General features: G+C 48.3%; 7 protein-coding genes across 7 annotated transcripts; 3 read left to right on the top strand and 4 right to left on the bottom strand.

Annotated features, from left to right (window-relative positions):
* Positions 1-2,233: 2,233 nt before the first annotated feature.
* N7537_005807 (uncharacterized protein) lies at positions 2,234-2,611 on the top strand (the record flags this gene model as incomplete). The annotated part of the gene is made up of 2 exons (XM_056896864.1): positions 2,234-2,284; positions 2,453-2,611. The coding sequence occupies 2 exons, from the start codon at positions 2,234-2,236 to the stop codon at positions 2,609-2,611; spliced, it is 210 nt and encodes a 69-aa protein (XP_056752649.1).
* Positions 2,612-3,837: 1,226 nt separating this feature from the next.
* Positions 3,838-6,166, bottom strand: N7537_005806 (uncharacterized protein; the record flags this gene model as incomplete). Its single annotated transcript, XM_056896863.1, has 4 exons — positions 3,838-4,541; positions 4,595-4,854; positions 4,913-5,356; positions 5,586-6,166. The coding sequence occupies 4 exons, from the start codon at positions 6,164-6,166 to the stop codon at positions 3,838-3,840; spliced, it is 1,989 nt and encodes a 662-aa protein (XP_056752648.1).
* Positions 6,167-8,096: 1,930 nt separating this feature from the next.
* N7537_005805 (uncharacterized protein) lies at positions 8,097-9,938 on the top strand (the record flags this gene model as incomplete). The annotated part of the gene is made up of 3 exons (XM_056896862.1): positions 8,097-8,112; positions 8,209-8,970; positions 9,025-9,938. The coding sequence occupies 3 exons, from the start codon at positions 8,097-8,099 to the stop codon at positions 9,936-9,938; spliced, it is 1,692 nt and encodes a 563-aa protein (XP_056752647.1).
* A 1,077-nt stretch (positions 9,939-11,015) lies between these two features.
* Positions 11,016-11,780, top strand: N7537_005804 (MARVEL domain-containing protein; the record flags this gene model as incomplete). The annotated part of the gene is made up of 1 exon (XM_056896861.1): positions 11,016-11,780. The coding sequence occupies one exon, from the start codon at positions 11,016-11,018 to the stop codon at positions 11,778-11,780; it is 765 nt and encodes a 254-aa protein (XP_056752646.1).
* A 607-nt stretch (positions 11,781-12,387) lies between these two features.
* N7537_005803 (uncharacterized protein) lies at positions 12,388-13,853 on the bottom strand (the record flags this gene model as incomplete). Its single annotated transcript, XM_056896860.1, has 2 exons — positions 12,388-13,685; positions 13,745-13,853. The coding sequence occupies 2 exons, from the start codon at positions 13,851-13,853 to the stop codon at positions 12,388-12,390; spliced, it is 1,407 nt and encodes a 468-aa protein (XP_056752645.1).
* Positions 13,854-15,393: 1,540 nt separating this feature from the next.
* N7537_005802 (uncharacterized protein) lies at positions 15,394-16,353 on the bottom strand (the record flags this gene model as incomplete). The annotated part of the gene is made up of 1 exon (XM_056896859.1): positions 15,394-16,353. One exon carries the CDS (start codon positions 16,351-16,353, stop codon positions 15,394-15,396), a length of 960 nt encoding a protein of 319 aa, XP_056752644.1.
* A 747-nt stretch (positions 16,354-17,100) lies between these two features.
* On the bottom strand, positions 17,101-19,043 carry N7537_005801 (uncharacterized protein; the record flags this gene model as incomplete). Its single annotated transcript, XM_056896858.1, has 2 exons — positions 17,101-18,948; positions 18,999-19,043. 2 exons carry the CDS (start codon positions 19,041-19,043, stop codon positions 17,101-17,103), a joined length of 1,893 nt encoding a protein of 630 aa, XP_056752643.1.
* Positions 19,044-19,273: the final 230 nt, after the last annotated feature.

The raw sequence follows: 19,273 nt of genomic DNA, 5'->3' as shown, positions 1-19,273 counted from the left end.
GCCAGGCCCTTTGTTTACGCCGCCTTGCCGGTTTGGGTTCTCCGCTGATCACCGAGGTTCACTCTTCTCCTTACTCTCTCTCTACGGTAATTGAATTGACCTATTAGAATTGTACAATGTGTTTGATTGAATTCGCTTGTTTTTTGTTCTAGTCAATCACTCTAAACCCTCCAGGAATGCAACTCCATGGATGGATACCCCGAACTCTGCAATACACCGCGGGCCCTTTCACATGGGGGGCTGGCCAGCCTGCACGTATTGTCACCGCGCCACCGACACCATCACCATAGCAACCTCCGGGTCGAATCGGACATCTGGATCACCTTGGCGCCGATCTTATTTGGCTCCATCACATCGGCACAATTGCATTGGGGTTGCGGAGACATGTTCACGGTGATTCCCTCGGCTTAAGGGTGTCCTTTTGTTTTAATTCTGCCATTCGGCGTTTGCTAGGCAGCCATTGGCCCATATCTGACACTTTTCACATCTGAACACGTTACAGAATACGCGGCAGTGATACCAATACCATTACTGACCAATGCACTTCTCCACTGGAAAGTGATTCATCGAGATCATTGACCCTCTTTTGGGTCCCCAGCCCCGGCCCAACCTCTGTGAGGCGCCAGCCAGCGCATGCAGCTCATGTCTAGACCGTCTTACCGCCAGGGAGGTTGGGAAATGTGTTTCACCTAACGGTACGGAGTAACTTTCGTACATCTGTTTCCATGAGACATTTAAAGGTGGTTACCCTGTTTCGACTCGAGTCACATTATCAGATTTTGTCCAATGGAGTGGTGATGTTGATTATATATCGTGTAGCCCCTTTCCACGGAGTACTCCGTCCCCGGGTACCATGGTACAACCGTATGGGGCGGGAACCAATTGTCCACAATATAAGCGGACTTCCATTGAAATCCAGTGCTTATTACGGAGTACCTTGATGCCTACGGAGTAGGAAGAATTCAATCAGTCTGGATGCCCAAAAGGTAATACATATAAGAATATCTACAGAGCACGTACGTTTCTCAACAGCCAAGCCTAGCAGTCTCGTACAACATGCTTGTTTGTCTAATCCCTTCAGGGCTACATCGGCTCCACCGTTCTTCATATTGTATTATTGTGGTTCTCCCAGATCCCCACGGAACATGGAGTATAGGATCAGCAGACCTCTTTTCGAGTTCAGTTGAGCTGTACATTTACATACATAGTGGGATTATCTTGAGATCGGATTATTTCTATTGGTGCTTACGAGCTTTGATAAGATGGGTACCAGAGTGGCTCCCCTATTTATATGATGCTTTGAAAGTCATCATCATCATCAATTCATCAAATGTTTCATCAAATGTTATACATAAAAAGTCTCGTGCACAAAGTATGCCTTTTTACCGCCTTCGTATACGCCTAAAAAGACATGACAAGGTCGCATAAGCGGCTGACTTGGAATATTGTTGGGTCAACTGATGTGAATATATAACTATTTTGAGTGGCAAAAACTACATCTTTTGAGAAGTTGCGCCTGAAATAGCTGAATATCGAGGGCTTTGGGTGTGGTTAGTACACAGACATCTAGTGTAACGAGGCGCCGACGTTGCACTATAATAAATGCGTATACATTCAATCATTGTGCGAGAAGCTCCCGACGTATTGGTGGATTGCTTTGCAAGTTATGGAATCTGATGGACGGCACCAAGAGACAATAGTTTACGGTTTGCTGCGCTCAATGCATAGCTTGACAAGTCTGGCGATGTAGGCTTTACATGTAATCTCTACGATACAACAATGATATACATACTTCTTTTTGGTACTGAATGAACAAAGCTAGCACAATCTACTTATATAACCCAAACTATATTCTTTGAGGAGTTGCGGCCCCCGAATCGCCGGATATGCCCAGTTCACCGGAATCTCCGCGATACCTATTATATCTTGCCTCCCTATGAGAATAGGCCGCGTTGACTTGGAGGAAATCTTGTCTGTCTGAACGGCATAGCTCTGGAATTATATACTTTGCCTAATTCATGACTTTAGGCTGTATGCAGATGTCTAACTGTACATCTGATTAGATACTACATCTAATTAGTTCCCAGCGGTACTCGAGGCAACTTTCTTTGCCACATTAGGATCCGGATATCTCCCTCCTATGAGCTTTGTTAAACCCCGGGTACCTTAGCACGAGTAGACATAAAATCCACCGTCGACGACATTCACGCAACGTTCAATCCATCCATCCAACATGACTATGTGCCCTATATATTATTCGTCTGGACATCATGTCCAACGATACGTGAGTCTTGGTATTTTATCCATCAATAAGACGCATATGCTAACGCAGAACCCGTTCTAGGCGTCAATAAACAACCACTCCGCTATCATTTTCGCCGCGATTGGACCATTGCACCTGTCAGTGGAGTGAGCCTCATAATTGGACATAGTTACATACTAACGAGAAAAGGCACTCTTACCTGTAGCAGCTGCGGTTACAAAATCCGAAATCACAGCCAAAAAGCTCATTGAGACAGTTGTCGACTACACAGTTGACAGCAATGTAGCTTCTCCTCGTGCAATCCTCGGGGGTTTCTGGCGGCTCGTCTTGAAAGGACCTGGTTACTAGAAGACACGAGGTATGTTCGAATTGGGTGCACTATATTATCAACCCGGTTTGCAGGTGACTGCAAGTTGACTGGTTGTTGGAGCTCAACTAGAGAGGCCCCATCTAGATGTCTCCATGGAAGATGAGAACCCCCGCTTGAGTTCCAGCTAAGACTAGGCTGCTGTAAAAAGATTGGCTCAAATACATTGAAAAAGTCTTTTGCTAATCTAGGCTTAGTATATCATCTGACCGACCACGATATCCACATGTGCACTGTGTATCATCTTGTCGGACCATCAGTGCCGATACCAGTTTGTCAATTACAAAAACCGATATAAACTCTTACAATGCATACCTGGTACCCAATTCCGAGCCTATAGTGTAATATGCAAGGCAGTGAGAAGATACAAGCCTGCTTTTTGACTCTAAATATAGTCGGTGGTTCGGTATTTTGCTCGATACAGATTGCAATGTACCGAGACAGGGGAATGTATTCAAAAGATATTTGATACATCCTATCAATAGGGTCAAGCAAGATGCCCACGGAGACCTCGGAAGTACCGTTGGGCTTTTTTAATACGTTGGTTCGCTTGTTCTCTTCAGCTAGGAACACTGGCAGTGTCTTCTCCCATAGACAAGCTATGTATGTAAAATATACTCTATACTTGACGGGGAACACCCATTGTCTCTAATATATTGAATATCTGTAACGGACAAAAGAGTAGTGATACTATTCCCACTAGAAAAAGAAAGAATTTCTTACAAAAAGCCAAACAGCGATATATAAGTCCTGAGTTTTCCCCCAAACACCAAAAATGAAACCTAGGCACCAAAATAACGAAAGACACAAGTAAAGGCCAGCCAGGAAGAGGACTTCTTAGAAGAATGACCATACCGAATAGCAAGACATAGAAAGTCATAGCAAAGCATAGACCACAAATAAACATATAGAAAAATAACACAGGCAATGAACCCTTGGAACCAAGCAAGACGAGGAGCCGCCACTAGGTACATAGCATCCTTGTTTTCTAGGATGATCATGACGCCGGACCAGTATGGAGTGACATAGAGAAGACAGAAGAGAAGAGAAAAGAAAAGAAAAGAAACAGGGAGCAAGGTCTAGTGTACATCGATAGGGCGAGAAAAGCAAATTAAGATGGGTATCGTGATGCGAAGCAGCGGATAAGCTCAAAAGATGAGACGGAGCGAGAAGAAGAGGGAAACCAGCTGTGTGGTAGTGGCGGAGACTACCGTTCTCCAAACTTGCCATATTCCTGCTGCCACTTGAGAAGATGGCGAGTGAGCACGTCCATCATCTCGACGCTGCTGAGCTCCTTGAAATCCTTTTCATGGGTCGTAGACGACTCGCCGTAGCCGCCGTCTGTGGTTGTGGGGCCGGACTCGTCGCCATCGCTGCGTGTGGATGGCATGGCACTGTCGATCTGATCGACCATGCTCTTCAAGAGTAGGCCCTGGGACCGGTCGCCGTTGCCTGTAGGGGTGGAGTTCTCGCCAGCAACGGCCATCTCCACTTGCATGCGCGAGATGAACTCCAGGATGGCTGCTACTCGGCGCTTCATCTCGTTCATCGTCGTTCGCTGTGGGTGCATGTGGCGCGGCTTGCTTGGCCGCCCTGACTCCCCACCATTGAGGTGTGCTCCATTGACACCGCTGTAGCCAACGCGAGGGGAGTCTCCACCGATCTCGTGGGACTGGCCGCGGCGCGGTGAGTTCGCCATATACCCTGAATCTCCATTCCCATTGGTGTCCCGGTCTTTTGTATATTGGTTTCGTCCAACACGACCGCGACGAGCGGGAGGTCGACCGGACTTGCGGGTTGACGGACGAACAGGTGTGGGCTCTTGTGGAGTAGGGGTGTTAGGGCTTGCTTGGGACGGTTCAGGTTCTGGCGGTGCTGTTTTGGTTGGGGAACCAATTTCGTGCTCGGATTCTGTTATAGTGGTGTGAGGAGGAGCAATTGGGCACTGGGGCTGTATCACTTACCATCTCCTTTGCGCCGGTTTGATCGTTCTTTCCGACGATTCGCCGCTTCGGGGGCCTCTGCCTCGCCCTCATCGGCGTCGTTCGCAGGCTCCTTCTCCAGCTGGGCTCGAGATGTAGCTCTCTGTCTGCGAGCCCCATTAACTGCGGGTTTGGGTTTCGTCTCATCATCAGAAGGCGGGTGGGATGCTATATTGCTATGCCTCGAGACGGCGCTAGGTGACGGTGAAGTAGTTCGTGGACGTTTCGCTCGTTCTCTGTTCCTGGGTACTTGGTCAGCCACATTATCCGAACCAATGCCGTTCAGCCTGGGAAACGCACGTCACACTGTCACTTCGACTTCGCTTGCCCAGATGTGTGTCTGTCTCATCCGCATTACTTTTGGTCTCGGCCTTGCTCTCCTCAATTGCGCGTCGGATCAATTCTTCTTCGTCGTAAGCAGCATCCCGGCTGTTCATTGTTGATCGCCGCTTGGCGTGCGCGGCGGCACTCTCGCTGTTCCGGGACTTGGGATCCCTGGAACGCCGTGATATCTCTCTCGATGAGGCACGAGAGGAGGGACCGGGGGATGGGGCTACCGCGGGCACGATCGGACCGACTGGGCCTACTGGTACCTCGGGTACCTCAGGCACCGCCGGGGTCGGGGTCAGGGCTGGAGCTGGAGCTGGAGCTGGGGTTTGGGCTCGACCAGGAGGAGGGGGTGGTGGTGGTGGCGGCGGCGGAACTGGCTCTGGTGCAACAGGAAGGTAGGTAGAGGAGTGTTGTCTGCAGGATTGTCAGTATGCTTCTCCAAAATGGTCTATATAGCAATATAGAGTAGTGATCTGTCTCTCATAACTGCTTGGAGGAATTATTGTGCTCGAAGCTGCGTCGGGAAAACAGCCCCTCCAACCAGCAAGAGCAAAGCCCAAAGCACAACCACCGCAGCATATATTGATGGCAAATTCAGGAATATGTAGGGCCGAGTAAAGTTAAAGAAAGGGGTTTCACTCACCCGTGAGGTTCGTCTTTGATCTTGTGCAAATCCTTCCGGCACTCCTCGCAGAAATATTCGTCAGGACTCGTTGCCTCGTCCATGATTCCAACACAACCGCCGTGTTGCCAGACTTTACACAAGTCACACTGGATGAACATACTCCCAATCTCATCTGACAGAGGATCAGATGGATCAGTGGGGACTTGTCCTGACTCCAGCTTGATGGTGCCGCGACCGAGAGCCTCGCGACGCGAAGCAGGCAAGCCCGGATATTCTTGCTGACCGCAGAGACACCGAGTTACTTCCTCTTCCTCATCATCTAGGTCATCCTCGTCTTCTTCACGGGGTGGATCATCGTCGTCGTCGTGAGCGCGCTGGCGCTGCCGCGTATGTGGAAGGTCTTTCGAGCCACCCTCTGCATCATCGATGGACTGAGAGCGGTTGCCGGTCGATTCGTGAGGAGAAGGATTTTTATGATTTGATCGAGTGCTTCTCTCTCGAGTAAGAGAATTTGAGGAGCTGGAGGAAGAGTTGGTGTGTTGTCGGAGGGCAGGAGAGGGCTGGGAGGTGCGAGCCCGAGAGGAACGACGAGGAGTCATGGTGGGGGAGGGCCGAGTATTGTAGGAGAGTATAAAAGAGAGCTCTGGAGACCAGATTCGGAAAAATCAACAGATTTTCGAGCCGTTGGCTGGTGTGGTTCCAGCAGTAACTCGAGAAAAGCCGTTTGCGAGGGAGCTCTCGCGCGCGATTGACAGCTCTTGGGAAGGGTGTAGTGTCAAGTGGAAAGGAGCAGGACAATTGGAAATCACAGATATGTATAAAGGCGTCACAAGGCTCGATAAAGAGCCCGATGACTACATAGTCCGAGAAATGATTCCTTGTAATGGCGGGGAGGAAGAAGAGAAGGAGAAAAGCACCGGAACGGGACTCCAAAAGATCCAATCGCCGGTTTCCCCGCTCTCGACGCCTCTCAACGCGCGAATCTTTTACCACTCATGCCGTTCGTGTTTCACTTATTTTTTTTCCCTATTGCTTACGGAGGAACTTAATGCTGTTTTTATACACTTTTTTTTTGCTATTTCTCGGCCAAATATTTACTGTGTACAATGGGTTTGCGGCCCACTAATTGGGGGTTGTTTTTTTTTTACTACCACACCAGGATAAAACAATGAAGGAGCTTGCAAGCGAAAGAGAATTGGCCAGGGAACAAGGCACAACACGTAGTACTGTAGAGGGCTACCGGAGTCCTCCTTAAAAAACCGATGCGATTCGTCCCAGTAAAATAACGTAGAGACCACTCACTGTACGGAGTAGGAGTAGAAAGAGGCCAAAAAAGGTCTAATGGCCTTGGAAGGCTTAACCCGCAAAAATCGACTTTGAATCTTCATATGCTGTAGAACGAATAGCAACAACTGATCTTATGATTCCTACTGATTCAAGTTCTGTATGTCTGTACCATCCTTCGTACCTGCCTCACATTCCGAACCGACTCCGTTTCGGCAAGCCAACTGTGGTCAAGTTGCTAGTTGGGATTTATGGCAATGATTCTTCCTAACATCTAGATGATGTAGTTATTCGTCCGAGACATGCTCCGGAGTGCGTTGGTGGTTGGAGAGGCAAAACGAGGCTTCGGGTAAGGCTTTGCGGAGGGGTTCAGTAGGTCCTATCACACGCGGTCGAGGTTCGCCGCGCGTTGCGCGAGTTAGGGCTATGGTTCGTGGTGCAATCAGTAAATCCATGACCAGTATTCAAGCAGTCCCTCACATCATCTCTTAGGGAGTGAGTTTCCTGTGAATGCAGGTACCGGGAGTGGGAGATGATCGGAGAGCGGGACTTTTTGTTCCCCCCAAAATAGAGAACCCGTCAGTGCGATGGTTATAATAGATCATGGTATCTGGAAGATACAACAAACATGTGCTTGCAGATGTCTGATCTGCAGATTGTTTCTTCAGAATGGTGTGCCTAGGTAATGCCACTTCTCGCCGAAGTCATTGGGTAGAGGATTACTCAAAGTAGATTAGCGTGCTTTCTAAATTCCCGTGACTTGTCTCTTTCTCTTCATATCCCTCAACCCCTCTTAGTAGTTATTCTAGTTACTTTGCCTTGACTCTAACACTGAATCTGGATTCAAGTTTGCTTCACTTCCGACCTTGGATCCCATACTGTCGATCTTGAATCTATAAGGTGCTGAGTAACAGCACTATTTTGTGGGTAGGTTGATATTCGTGTCTCCGGGAATTGTGGACAGCAGAGGAACGCGGGGATTGGATTGAATCCCAGTTATATGTTGACCTCACCGCCTGTACACTTCTCGGGAGGTTGTTATTGAAAGGCACAAAGCTTATGATCGTGGACCACAGACATTGAAGACATTACCTCTCAATTCAACACTCCCCCCCCGACTTTTGGATTATTGGCACCTTCAAAAGCATATACGGTGGCGGGGGATAAAAGGACAGAGCCAAAGGGCTGGAATATCATCCTTACAGCATCGTCGGTGGTTGATGGCGAGCGTGGATATCTTGCATGATGACAGCTACATTGAGTATGTCTGCTCAGGGACATCTGGTTCGGATGATCGGGAATTCCCCAATTTAGGAGAACGATCACCTAGTTGACTGAATACTGACGATGCATGTAGACGGGGTGTTCAATTCGTCTCCTGACACACCCTCTACTATCTATCCCGATCGTCTGATCCGTCCTCTACCTAGACGGACCCTCCGTTCACGCCTTTCTTCCGATGCTGCCGACACCCTATTCTATCCTCCTACGCCGCCGGCGTCCCAGATATTCTATGGCGTCTCTGCAGATTCTGAAGAAGCGGTGAATGAGTCCAAAGTTTATGTGCAGCAGACCGTGGAGACTGAATTGTCACCAGAGGTCGACAGCCATGAATTTGAGACGTCAATAGAGTTGGAGAGCGGTGATGAAGGCGGTCCGATGGTTGTTCGGAGGAGTGGTGTTATCCGGAGATCATCGCTCTCACCTCCCGTGTCTGGCAATCCACACAGCTTCCCTCATGACACACCACACTCAAAATCTTCAACTGGGGACGGTTACGACGCGTTTGAGAATACGAACAACAAGAAAAAGAGAAAGATACCTACGCCTGGAAACTTGGGAGGACACCATTCAGCTTTGTCTCCGGAGTTCGCCAGTATGGGGTTGGCAAGCTCAACCCCCGTACGGGTTCCCACACCTACTGATGCCACTGGCACATATTATGGGAGTGGGAACCCTGCGTCTCCTTTAGGGAGTGGGATTTCTGGTTCAGGAAGAGGTCGATTGGGACGTCCTACTGTTCGTAGTAGCAGCAGGAATCCGTTATCGCCCAATGCTCAGCATGGATGGTTGAATGCCAAGACGCCCAGTCGGTTGATGTCATCCCCTGGCCCTTCTGGTATGCATTTTCCTCCTTCCTTCCCCCAACACACCGTTCTAACTTGTGCATCAGGTGAATCTACTTCTGACCAGGGAATTATCTCAACCGCGATCGCCAATGCTGCAACACACTCTTCTCCACCTCGAGGCCCCAGCAATGTCAGCCTGTTGGAGAAAGAAAAAGAAAAAGAGAAAGAAAATACCACTCCCACAAAGACACAATTCACATTTACATGTGAGTCTGACTCGTCCAAGGGCATGGCGATGCAGCGAAATTATTCAATCCCTTATCGATCGCCCACTTCACCACTCGGTTCGGCAAGTCAAAAACAGAGGGGTTTCTCTACACAAGGAACACAAACTAGCCCCGTGAACAGTAATCAGACCCCACCCGGTACACAAGCACCCGCTCAAGGCGGGGAGCCAACTCCCGTGGGACCCAAGAAGAAACGGTCTCCAGGCAGCACATATGCACTATCTGCACGTCAACGCAAGGTCCAGCAACAATACACGAACTTTCACCATCCCCCGAGTCTCGAGGACATCTGGATTTGTGAATTCTGTGAATATGAGAGCATCTTTGGGCATCCACCCGAAGCCCTGATCCGACAGTATGAGATGAAAGACCGTAAAGAGCGCAAGCGATTGGCGGAGAAGAAGCGACTTTTGGAGAAGGCCAAGATGAAGGGTCGCAAGACCAAGAAGGCGACTAAGAACGCATCCAAGAATGGCTCCCAGCACCCTTACCAGCAGGGATTCGACCGCGCTTCGGTGGACCACTCCTCTGGCGGTGGGTCAGGTCTTCCCGATGATGAGTACCAAGGACATGAATATGATGATGATGAAAATTCGCCGATCCCACCTTCCGCCCCTGCGTCCCCCTCCGACCTCAAGCCTCCACTACCCACTGGAAATCATCCGAAGATCTCTGCGTCTGTTCAAGGCATTAAGGGTGCTGCGGATTCCGGAGCAAGTCGACCGGCATAGTTGACCTACCGCATCCTTATAGCTGTTCTTTGGCGTTTCATCATTGCATTGGGGTTTTTTTTAATTTGGTTTCGGGGGTTGACATGGTGTTCGGGTATTTTGAGGGGTGTTCTCGGATTGTTGCATGCAAGGAAATCCCCTCTCAAGCATGCTGGTACGGCGAGCAACTCATCGGACTTCGTTGAAGTTCCTGGTTATTTGTAATTGTAATGTTCATGATATGTACTGAATCAGATGTGAAATGATCCAATGTCCATTCTTGTAGCATGTATTCTTTTCTTAGACCAGTTACTCTATACTTCGTGCATATACTTCCAAGGTTCTGATCCCAAAAATAGAACCGAGTAATTTGATTGGACCTCGAGCAACACTTTGAAACCATCTCAAACCCGAGTTGGCGCGCGCGAACTGAAGCTACCCCACCATACCAGGATCATGAGTTCTGCAAGTTCTGCAAGCCGTAGCTTGCTAGCTTTGTGTTAGCGTTTGATGCCAGGGGGTGTTCGGCATTCTATTTTGATCTACACGTTTCATCTTCTCGTCCCCGACTCATTGTCTTTGGATGAAAGACGACGGTACACAGTGGAGAAACCGCAGAACCGCGCGCTCAAAGGAGATGCGTTTCATCTTGGGCTGCAGATGTTAGAAAATACTAACATTGGGCTTTGTTGTCTTGAGGTTCTGACGAATATGTCCCGGGGAACAAGAATAGGGCTGGTATATAAAGAACGATATGGGCTGTGCCATCGATGAACCCAGACTCGTCCTTCATTCTATTATCATTCTTCTTTCTCTCTTTTGTTCTCTTCTATTTCTATTATACACTTTGAATACGACAGACAAGTTTCTCTTTACCCTCATATCCAGCTATACAATCTCGATAATTGCTTCGTTCCTCTTATTTGGCATCTGGTCTGCCGAATCTTGGAACAGTCGTCTTATTCTCCTCGAATCCAGCTTTCTCTACTTCTTGATATAATCTCTGCGCTGTGCGCCATCTCCTTGAAGGAATCACCTACATAACTTTGCTTCCATCCGCACCTTCCAACTCCCAACTACCACATCACCACATCACAAATGTCTTTCCTCGCCGTTCCCCTCCTCAAACTCGGCTACAACCAAGCCAAAAAGCACAAGGCCAAGAAAGACCTCCAAAAATACCAAAACGCCGGCGTCTACCCCCCAAACTACCAATCAGAGCAACACCCAATGAGCGGCTACCCAGCCGGCGCGACGCCCGGCACAACAATGCACTTCGAGTCGCCGCCCCAAGAACAAAGCAAAAGCGCCAAACTAACCTTCATGTTCTTCACTGGTCTGCGCTTCCTCCAATTCATCTTCGGCCTAACCGTCATCGGCCTGTACGGCAGAGACGTCCACCACGACCACTCAGAGAAACACACCTGGCACTCGAAATGGGTGTACGCGCTCGTCACGGGCTTTTTCGCAACCGGCACCGCAGCAGTTCATCTCATCCTGCCGTTTATCATGCGTAAAGCTAAGCTCGGCGCGGGACTTGGTCCTGCACTGCTGCTGCCGCAGTTTGCATGGGAGTTTGTTGTTTCCGTGCTGTGGTTGACGCTGTTTGGCATCTTCGGGAAGATGTATATTGGTGTTCATCCTTCGGAGAGCTCGAGTTCGAGTTCGAAGACTGATACTACGACCTCTGCGCTTGGTGATGCGTCGAAGATTAATCGGATGCGCCATGCTGTTTGGATTGATATTATTAACTTGGTCTTCTGGGTTATGACTGCTTCTTGGGTTTTGGTGCGCTGGTTAAAGAGTCGCAGGCCGGCTGTTTCTGGGGGTGTGATTGATGCTGAGAAGGGTGAACAGATTTAGATTTTGGGGGGTGGAAAGCTCGCTTCGATAGTGGGCTTGTTGAGTGGAATTTGTTATGGATAGATGCCTTGATGGTATCGTATGGGAAAATGGGGAGGTTAACAGCATTTGCATTCGTTTTCTTCCTTTTGTATCTGGCACTTAGGCTCGGGAGTCATGGTGTATAGTTCTTTTGCCTCTTTCTCATGAATGCCGTTTTTCCAATACAAGGCATTTTATTTTTGAGACACAGCTCGGTGGCTTCTGTTTAATGTAGTCTCATCCGTAGAGGTCACTGTGCAAATATTGAAGTATGATATACAGAACAAGCTCTAAGCAGGCACTTAGATATCATGCGTATTAATGTTTCTTGTATTCGATTCTCAGGCCATTAATTTCGATCCAATGAGCGAATGTAACCTCCTTGTCTTCCATAGTAACCCGCGTCTGCTATGATGCTATCTTCTTCAAGCATCCAGCATTTCTGGAATCCTCAGGTCAGCATGCTCTAAGGCATGGTAATGAACAGTATGTTGAAAGCCGGCAAAATCAGGGCCGAATCTAATGTGCCGCACCCAGAGTAATTATGGTCCTCCAGTTCAAGATTCTATCTCTCATTAATAAGGGATCATAACTTCACTCCCTTCATCGCAGATGTTAGCAAGGAAGCCTCCTTGACAACGGGGGCAATAGTAGCCTGTACAGCCGGGATATTTGGATCAACAGTCTCATGGTGTGAGACCAAGTTCTTGAAAGGTTGCAGGATAGGAAGTGTCGAATCTAGAGCATCGATATCCGTCCAGTCCCCCTCAATATCATCAGGAGAGGCAAGCTGCGGTCCACCAGGCATGTCGAGGTGGTTCTGCTTAACATTGAATGACGGCGTGATCTTGCAGAAGTCCTCAGGGCTCAACATGGGACGCCTAAGGGAAGAAGCTCGCGGAAAAGGAACAGGAGATGTCTTTTGTGTTGCTTTCACAGCCTCGATAGCGGAAGGCTCATCGAGAAACTCGTCGTCGAATAGTGGGCCAGATGGTTTGGCGGGCTTAGGGTCCGGCGTAATCTCACGTCCCAGATCACGCGCGAGCTGGTCTTCCTCGTCGCGGAAGCTGAGATGCTGCAATAGACCCAGCTCTACATAGCTGTCTTCGTAGACAGTGTTGGCCCCATCGGCCTTGGTGGTGGGCTCAGATCGCCGGCGGATTGGAGGTGCCGTTTTCGGGATGGATGTCTGAGAGGACTTGCGGCGGTTGAACACCGGGCGGCGGCGTGGGCCTCGTCCAGTACGTGTTGCAGTAAGGTAGGTTTTCTTGGGACCTTGCTGGCCTACGTTCTCTGGAATAACGGTAGAGTCACCAGCCATGGATGTCTTCTTGGGACCTTGGTTGCCAACCTTCTCCGGCATCAGAGTAGACTCGGCATCCATCGTCTTCTTGTGACGCTGATGGCCCACGTTGCCTGGATTAGTGGTGGGCTCATCAGCCATACTTGCGGTTGGAGAGTTGGAAGGGTCGAGTGTTATTTTTGTGCCGAGAGGAGTATCAAGAAGTAATCGAGTTGCTTTATGTGTTTCAATCTGTGAAGGCTGTGGCCTTTTCAATATTGGGTGAGGAGAACAGGTTCCGGCAGCGCAGCCTGACTGATTCTTATTGATGGGCTTGCATGAATCGTCAATATGAAGTTGACATAGTGCGATGCGGAACAAACTTGTGTTTACCTTTTCTTTGTCGCCGGTCTCAGGCAACGGTGTGACCGTCACCCTTTGCCCGACTAATACTGCTGGTGCCTTGATACGCATGATAAGACGATCTAGGGTATGGGAATTTATGTGGCTCGAGAGTCGTTTAGTACCCCATATCCTCCAGAAGAGATGTTCTAGGCGACACTCGGTTTCATCTTTGCTGGCTAGGTAGGAGGTTGAGTAGGCTGTTTGTTGTCAGTCAGCCCGTCCACAACGAGACCAGGAGTAAGGAGTGTTACGTTACCTTGCCAAAGGTTCTTGTAAGTACCATTACTTAATGTATCCTGCTCCAAAATCTCGCTGGGAGACACACTTGATATAGCCACAAGACCTTGGGGGAGCTTTGGCTGCATCTTGGATATCCGTTTTGGTAGTCTTGAGATGAAACTGGGATGTTGACTTGGCGGAGAGAAGTACGAGATGAGTGACGTGAGAATGGCAAGGCCGAGGAGGGGCCGAATTAAGTGACACTGTTGAATGGTGCGTAGACCAGTCGTGCTGATGTAAAGTCAAGGCTCGATTTCATCCTTTGTATCCAGCACAAGCAGAACGCTGGGAAGAGAAATAGAAATGAATAAGAAAAGAATAAGAAAAAAAGAAGAAAAAAAGGAGCTCGACAGGTGAGCTTCAAAGAGAAAAATGAGATCGTATTAATCTTCCGGGTACCTTGCTACTTTGAAGTGGCGAGTCGAGACTTTTGAAGCTCCAAGATATTCAACGTTGAACTTGTAGTTGATGTATCACATCAGTTAGAGCATTTGAACGTGCTCAACTGGCTTTTAGGTATGAAGATCATGACTGTAAAAGCTTTATGCACTCCGCACTCCACAAAGGAATCGAAAAGAAAAAAAAGTCGAGAAGTTTAGAGACAAAGAATTTGAGGAATGTAGTACCCCGGGGTTCGCCCTTGCCTGTAGCGGTCAAGGTGGGGAGAACACCCCCTTAGATTCAAAACCGGACCGAATAGATCTTCCTTAAATTTCCCCTCTACTTTGATCTACCTAGATCTATCTCTTTAATCTTCTTAAGTCTCCTACTTTCTGGAACTTCGTCTCGGCATTATCGGGACGGGCCGGGATTGGGCTTCACCGTTCCTATAGATGCGCCCAAGTGAAGTCTATAGTTACTGTATTGGAACAAGAAGGGGCTACTACTCAACCACTAGAAATAAGACGAAAACACTGCGATCAAGACTAAAGCATAAGAGGATAGGTAAAAAAAAAGACCCTTCTCATCGTTACATTCCAAATTGCGCGTCCTTTTGCAAGCAGGGATGTAGCAGAGACAGCCCTATCGGCGGCCGACTTGCTAAATGTAATACAGCACAACCCCCAATACCACCTGAAGAAAAGCCCTTCAGAGCAAATCAAGGAGCTTTGCCGAGGTGACATTCACAGCCACATGCCCCTTGATTCGGTATATCCAATAGGGAAGCGTCTTTCAAGTATGCGGTATGCGGAGAAAACCCGGGGAAGCTTGTGATTGGGTCTGGTGTAGTTTCCTCAGGTTGCTCCACTGAAAATCCACTGCAAACGATCTAGAAGATCCAAGTACAAAAGTGATCGCAGAAATCTTCAATTTCCGACTCGACTCGTGCAGATGTCGAGCTGATGCTAGGCCGGCTTCTCGGAAAATTAGATATGCCAAGAAACACTCTTTGAACTCTGTTACATGCTACTTCATGTGTCTCGACAAGTATACACGAGAAAGTAGATATAGATATAGGATGTCGAGACAAGGGCAGCGTCTTGCATAGCAGAGAGACTACCAAAAGCGGAAGACCATTATTCTAACCTAGATTTACATTCATTTGGTAATAATCTGCAAATAAGCCATTTGCGGCATGTTCCAGTAGCTAAATATACCTTATATACATGCATATATGTACAATATCTACTCGCGAAGCCGAAGAGCAACAACCTGTCCACCGTAAGAAACACCGCCTTCATCACCTCCACGAGTAGTAACATAAGCCAATTTCCCACCTGGTACAATCTGCACAGAAGTAGGTCCAATAAAAGCCAAGCTATCACCCCCACCACCAACAACACTCTGCGTTCCATCCGGCGCGATCTTAACAATGGAATTGGCCGGCTGCGCAACATAAGCATTACCACTAGCATCAATAGCAAAATCATCCCAATCGGAAACAGTATCACCAGCCTTGCGCTCCAGACATGCAATAACCTGAATACGACCGAAGGTCTCTCCATCCTCGCTAACAGACACCCGGGCAAAGATATTAAGCGCACTATTTGTGAAGTATACATTATCTCCAACAACCTGCAGACCATTGATACCAATAGGCATAGACGAATTTGCAGGCGCGGCCAGGGCATCGTTCTTCAACACGACCTTCGAGATACCAGTGGTTACATCGACACGGAAGATAGATCCCAACCGTGAGTCTGCGATTAGGAGAATATGCGGCTGCAACGGCATTGAAGCCATGCCATTTAGCATATCGGCGTCGGGGATGTGGGCGACGGTCTGGATGGTGGGGGTTGTGGCATTCCTGCTGAAGTCGACGGTGTAGATGGTTTCGTTATCGTAGTGGTATGAGCCGCGTACCCCGCCTACGACGGCATACTTGTCCTGACCGACGGATGCAATGCCGTTTAGAGCTGTGGCGCCGGGAAGAGTGGCCACTAGCTCGGCTTTTGGATTGCGGGATTGTGGGTTGAGGGTGTAGAGATGGGCCTTGTAGAAGGTTGTGAGGAGGAGATGACCGTTTGGGCGGAGCTCGCTGTTTTCGATGCTGATTGAGCTAGTGAAGTTGAATAGTTGGGTTGTTAGTTGAGCGGATGTGGCGCTGGCTAGCATGGCCAGGCTCAGTGTGGGATTGAAGCGCATGTTGGGTTGGCGGTTATTGTAAGAGGAATGGGACTTCACTGACAAAAAGGGGGTTGTGTTTTATTTGTACTAGTTGTAGAGAGACTTTTGTCAGCCTTGAGGGGGTAAGTAAGTTCGGCACGGAGTATGGAAGTGGTACGAGTCGGAGATAAAAAGAGATCGACACCAGAGCAATGTAGCCAAGACGGGAAATTAGCACCGAGCTATGAGAGAAACATGTTCCAGATTGATGAGATGAGCATAACGTATTTCACATGCGAGCTGGACACACAAGCGAGCTGGACACCCCAAAACACCATAGTAAATGCGATAAATTACAACTTAATATCTCAACAACGGTGGTCTACAGAGGCTTGACCTTATAGCTTCCTAATTTCTAGGTAATACCTAGCATCCTAGGGGAGTTTAAAGAAAGTTTATACCTCCTTGGTTGCGATATATATATTTCTAGTTTTTAGTACCGTAATTTTTAGTAATTTTTGAAATGATAATAATATTGCCTCCTACTTACTTCCTTTAAAATTAAGTGCTAATAAGGCTTATCAATGACTATCTACAAAGAAGGAGACAAAATGAGCTGTTGGTTGTTGAGATATAAATGGAGGATATATCGTATTTACTGTGGTGTTTTGGGGTGTCCAGCTCGCATGTGAAATACGTTACTTACTTGGTGGGATAACAATGTACACTGTGTTTTGGAAGGCTCTTCCAAGTGGCTTTCTAACATGGCTCGATATACAAGGTTCGTCACTGTGCAATTGTGCGAGATCGCTTCGTCTCACCCTCACTATCCCCAGCTTCGCGGGTCCTCTTGCACCGCTTGGTCAAAAGATCAACAGCAAGCCTTTGCAGTGGGCGCATCAACCATTCGGACCGCCAATTTGAATAGAATGGGTATATACGCTCTGCAACGGTCCCAAATGCAAAGTCAACCTGAGGCAATGCTTCGAACCACAGAGGACGCCTGAGAGGCTTGTTCGGGAAGTTCAACGGCAAATGACTTGCCGCGTCGATTTCGATAATAATAGGGAGCTCTTGTTTGTCAAAAATCCTTCGTCGCACAAGGTATGATCGTTTCAGACTGGACGCAATGATGAGCAGCTGGGGATCGGTGCGTATAGATGGTAGGCTGCGGCGTGTTTGGGGATAAAGCTCTAACTTTCGTAGCCGACCGGATTTCTGGGTTGATGAAATTCTATCCCATATTGCGAGGCATAGGGCCGGATCCAGTGTTAGGCTGAATGCTGTTTCAGCGACCGCAGGCATCCTGATTCTTTCCCGATCATTTAATTGCTTGTAGGGAATAGCACACTCCATATCCAGGGCGAGGAATTCCAGGGAAGGAAATTGACCGTACGCTTCATAAAGCCGTATTTCATCTTCACTTCCGGCTGAGCGTTGGGTTTCAATGAGCAGGTTCCTTAGACGAGGACAGAGTTTAGCGTATCGCAACACCTGCATAGAGCAACCTCCTTTTGGTGTCCCAGTTGATAAGCGATTATGCGGTCCGGGAAGAAGCACCAGACCTTGCAATGTTGGACCGTGACGCATGAGGATCTTCTCAATGGTGCTGGTGTCCAGACAACTTCTGAGCTTCAGATAAGTCAATGGATTGACAGATTCAAACATCAGCTCCGCTACTCCTTCGCTCAATGAGTTACCAATGGTAACAGATAGGTTCTGCAGGTTACGAAAAGAATATGTCGAGGCAATTGCTCTTGGGATATCATCACTAATAATGGAATCCAGATCGAGTGACTCTAATTCGGAAAAGTCCGTATGTTGACTCGCTTCGTCAAGTATCTTCTTTTTTTCCTGCCCGAATCGTAATGATAGTGACTTTAGTTTGCCCAGCTTGAAAGTCATGACCGATGAATCAAGCCCCTTGCCTTCGGGAATCGCTTTGGAAAGAGGATAGTGCGACTGATCAATGTCAACATAGAAATGCTTGAGATTAGGAGCGATAGACATAATCCTGTAGATTGTTTCGGTATAAGTCTCCGGTCCGATGTCCTTGCTCTCGGTCCAGGGGCTAAAACGAATTCCATGGAGACACGGGGACTGTATAAGATCCATCTCGCAGGCATCCCACAGCGGCGACATGAGATTTGTGAGGCAGAATGCGTGGATGTTGAGCTTGCAAGCTGGGTGGTGTTGATGCAGAGCTGTCAGTAAGACTTGTGGAAACACATTCGCGATCGCATAGTTGAGCTCCACTAGATGCTGTATGTTTCCAAGCAGTGAAACTAGTAGTTCCCACTTCGGAGAAGCGAAGCCATCACACTCCGTCAGACTTTCCGTCACCGGGCCGAAATGGGGATCATCTTCTGGAAAGGGAATTTTGCCCATCGCCATTTCGTACTTGGAGCTCAGCTGCAACCCTGATTGCCCACAGATAATGTCAAGCCGCCGGGTGTGCTTGTACCAGTTGGTATTGGTTGGGCGAGTCAACACATTCGTAACAGCTTGCTCATATTCCTGATTGCTGCAAAATCGAATAGTGAGGGTTTTATACAGAAAGCGTGCAGCCGTATCGTAGAACACTCTATTGACTGTATTCAAGCCTCGCAGACTTTCAGGATACAAATCCCAAATCTATAATGATTGTTAGCAGAACCGGGAGTAGTGTAACTGGGGAAACAAACTTCCGCAAAAATCAGAGGAAGAATTTCCGGCGGAAGCTTATTCATGATCGACTGATGTAGATCTGGTTGATGGCCCAGTCAGGCTATCCGACTTGCGCAGGCGCGGAATGACTACGCTGTAAGCTCAGCTGGGGGGGGGGGGGGATGTGATCTAGAAGCAACGAAAGCGATTTTTTTGGTGAGATTTATACCTAAGGAGAAGAAAAGGTCGTCATGGAGAGGTGGGGGAAGCTTCTGGGAAGATAAGTTAACCCATGTTGAAGGGAAATAAATGC

Source organism: Penicillium hordei (assembly GCF_028827395.1).
Source record: "Penicillium hordei strain IBT 12815 chromosome Unknown utg000003l_segment0_segment0, whole genome shotgun sequence".
Classification (NCBI taxonomy): Eukaryota; Fungi; Ascomycota; class Eurotiomycetes; order Eurotiales; family Aspergillaceae; genus Penicillium; species Penicillium hordei.
This window is presented reverse-complemented; position numbering and strand designations above follow the sequence as displayed.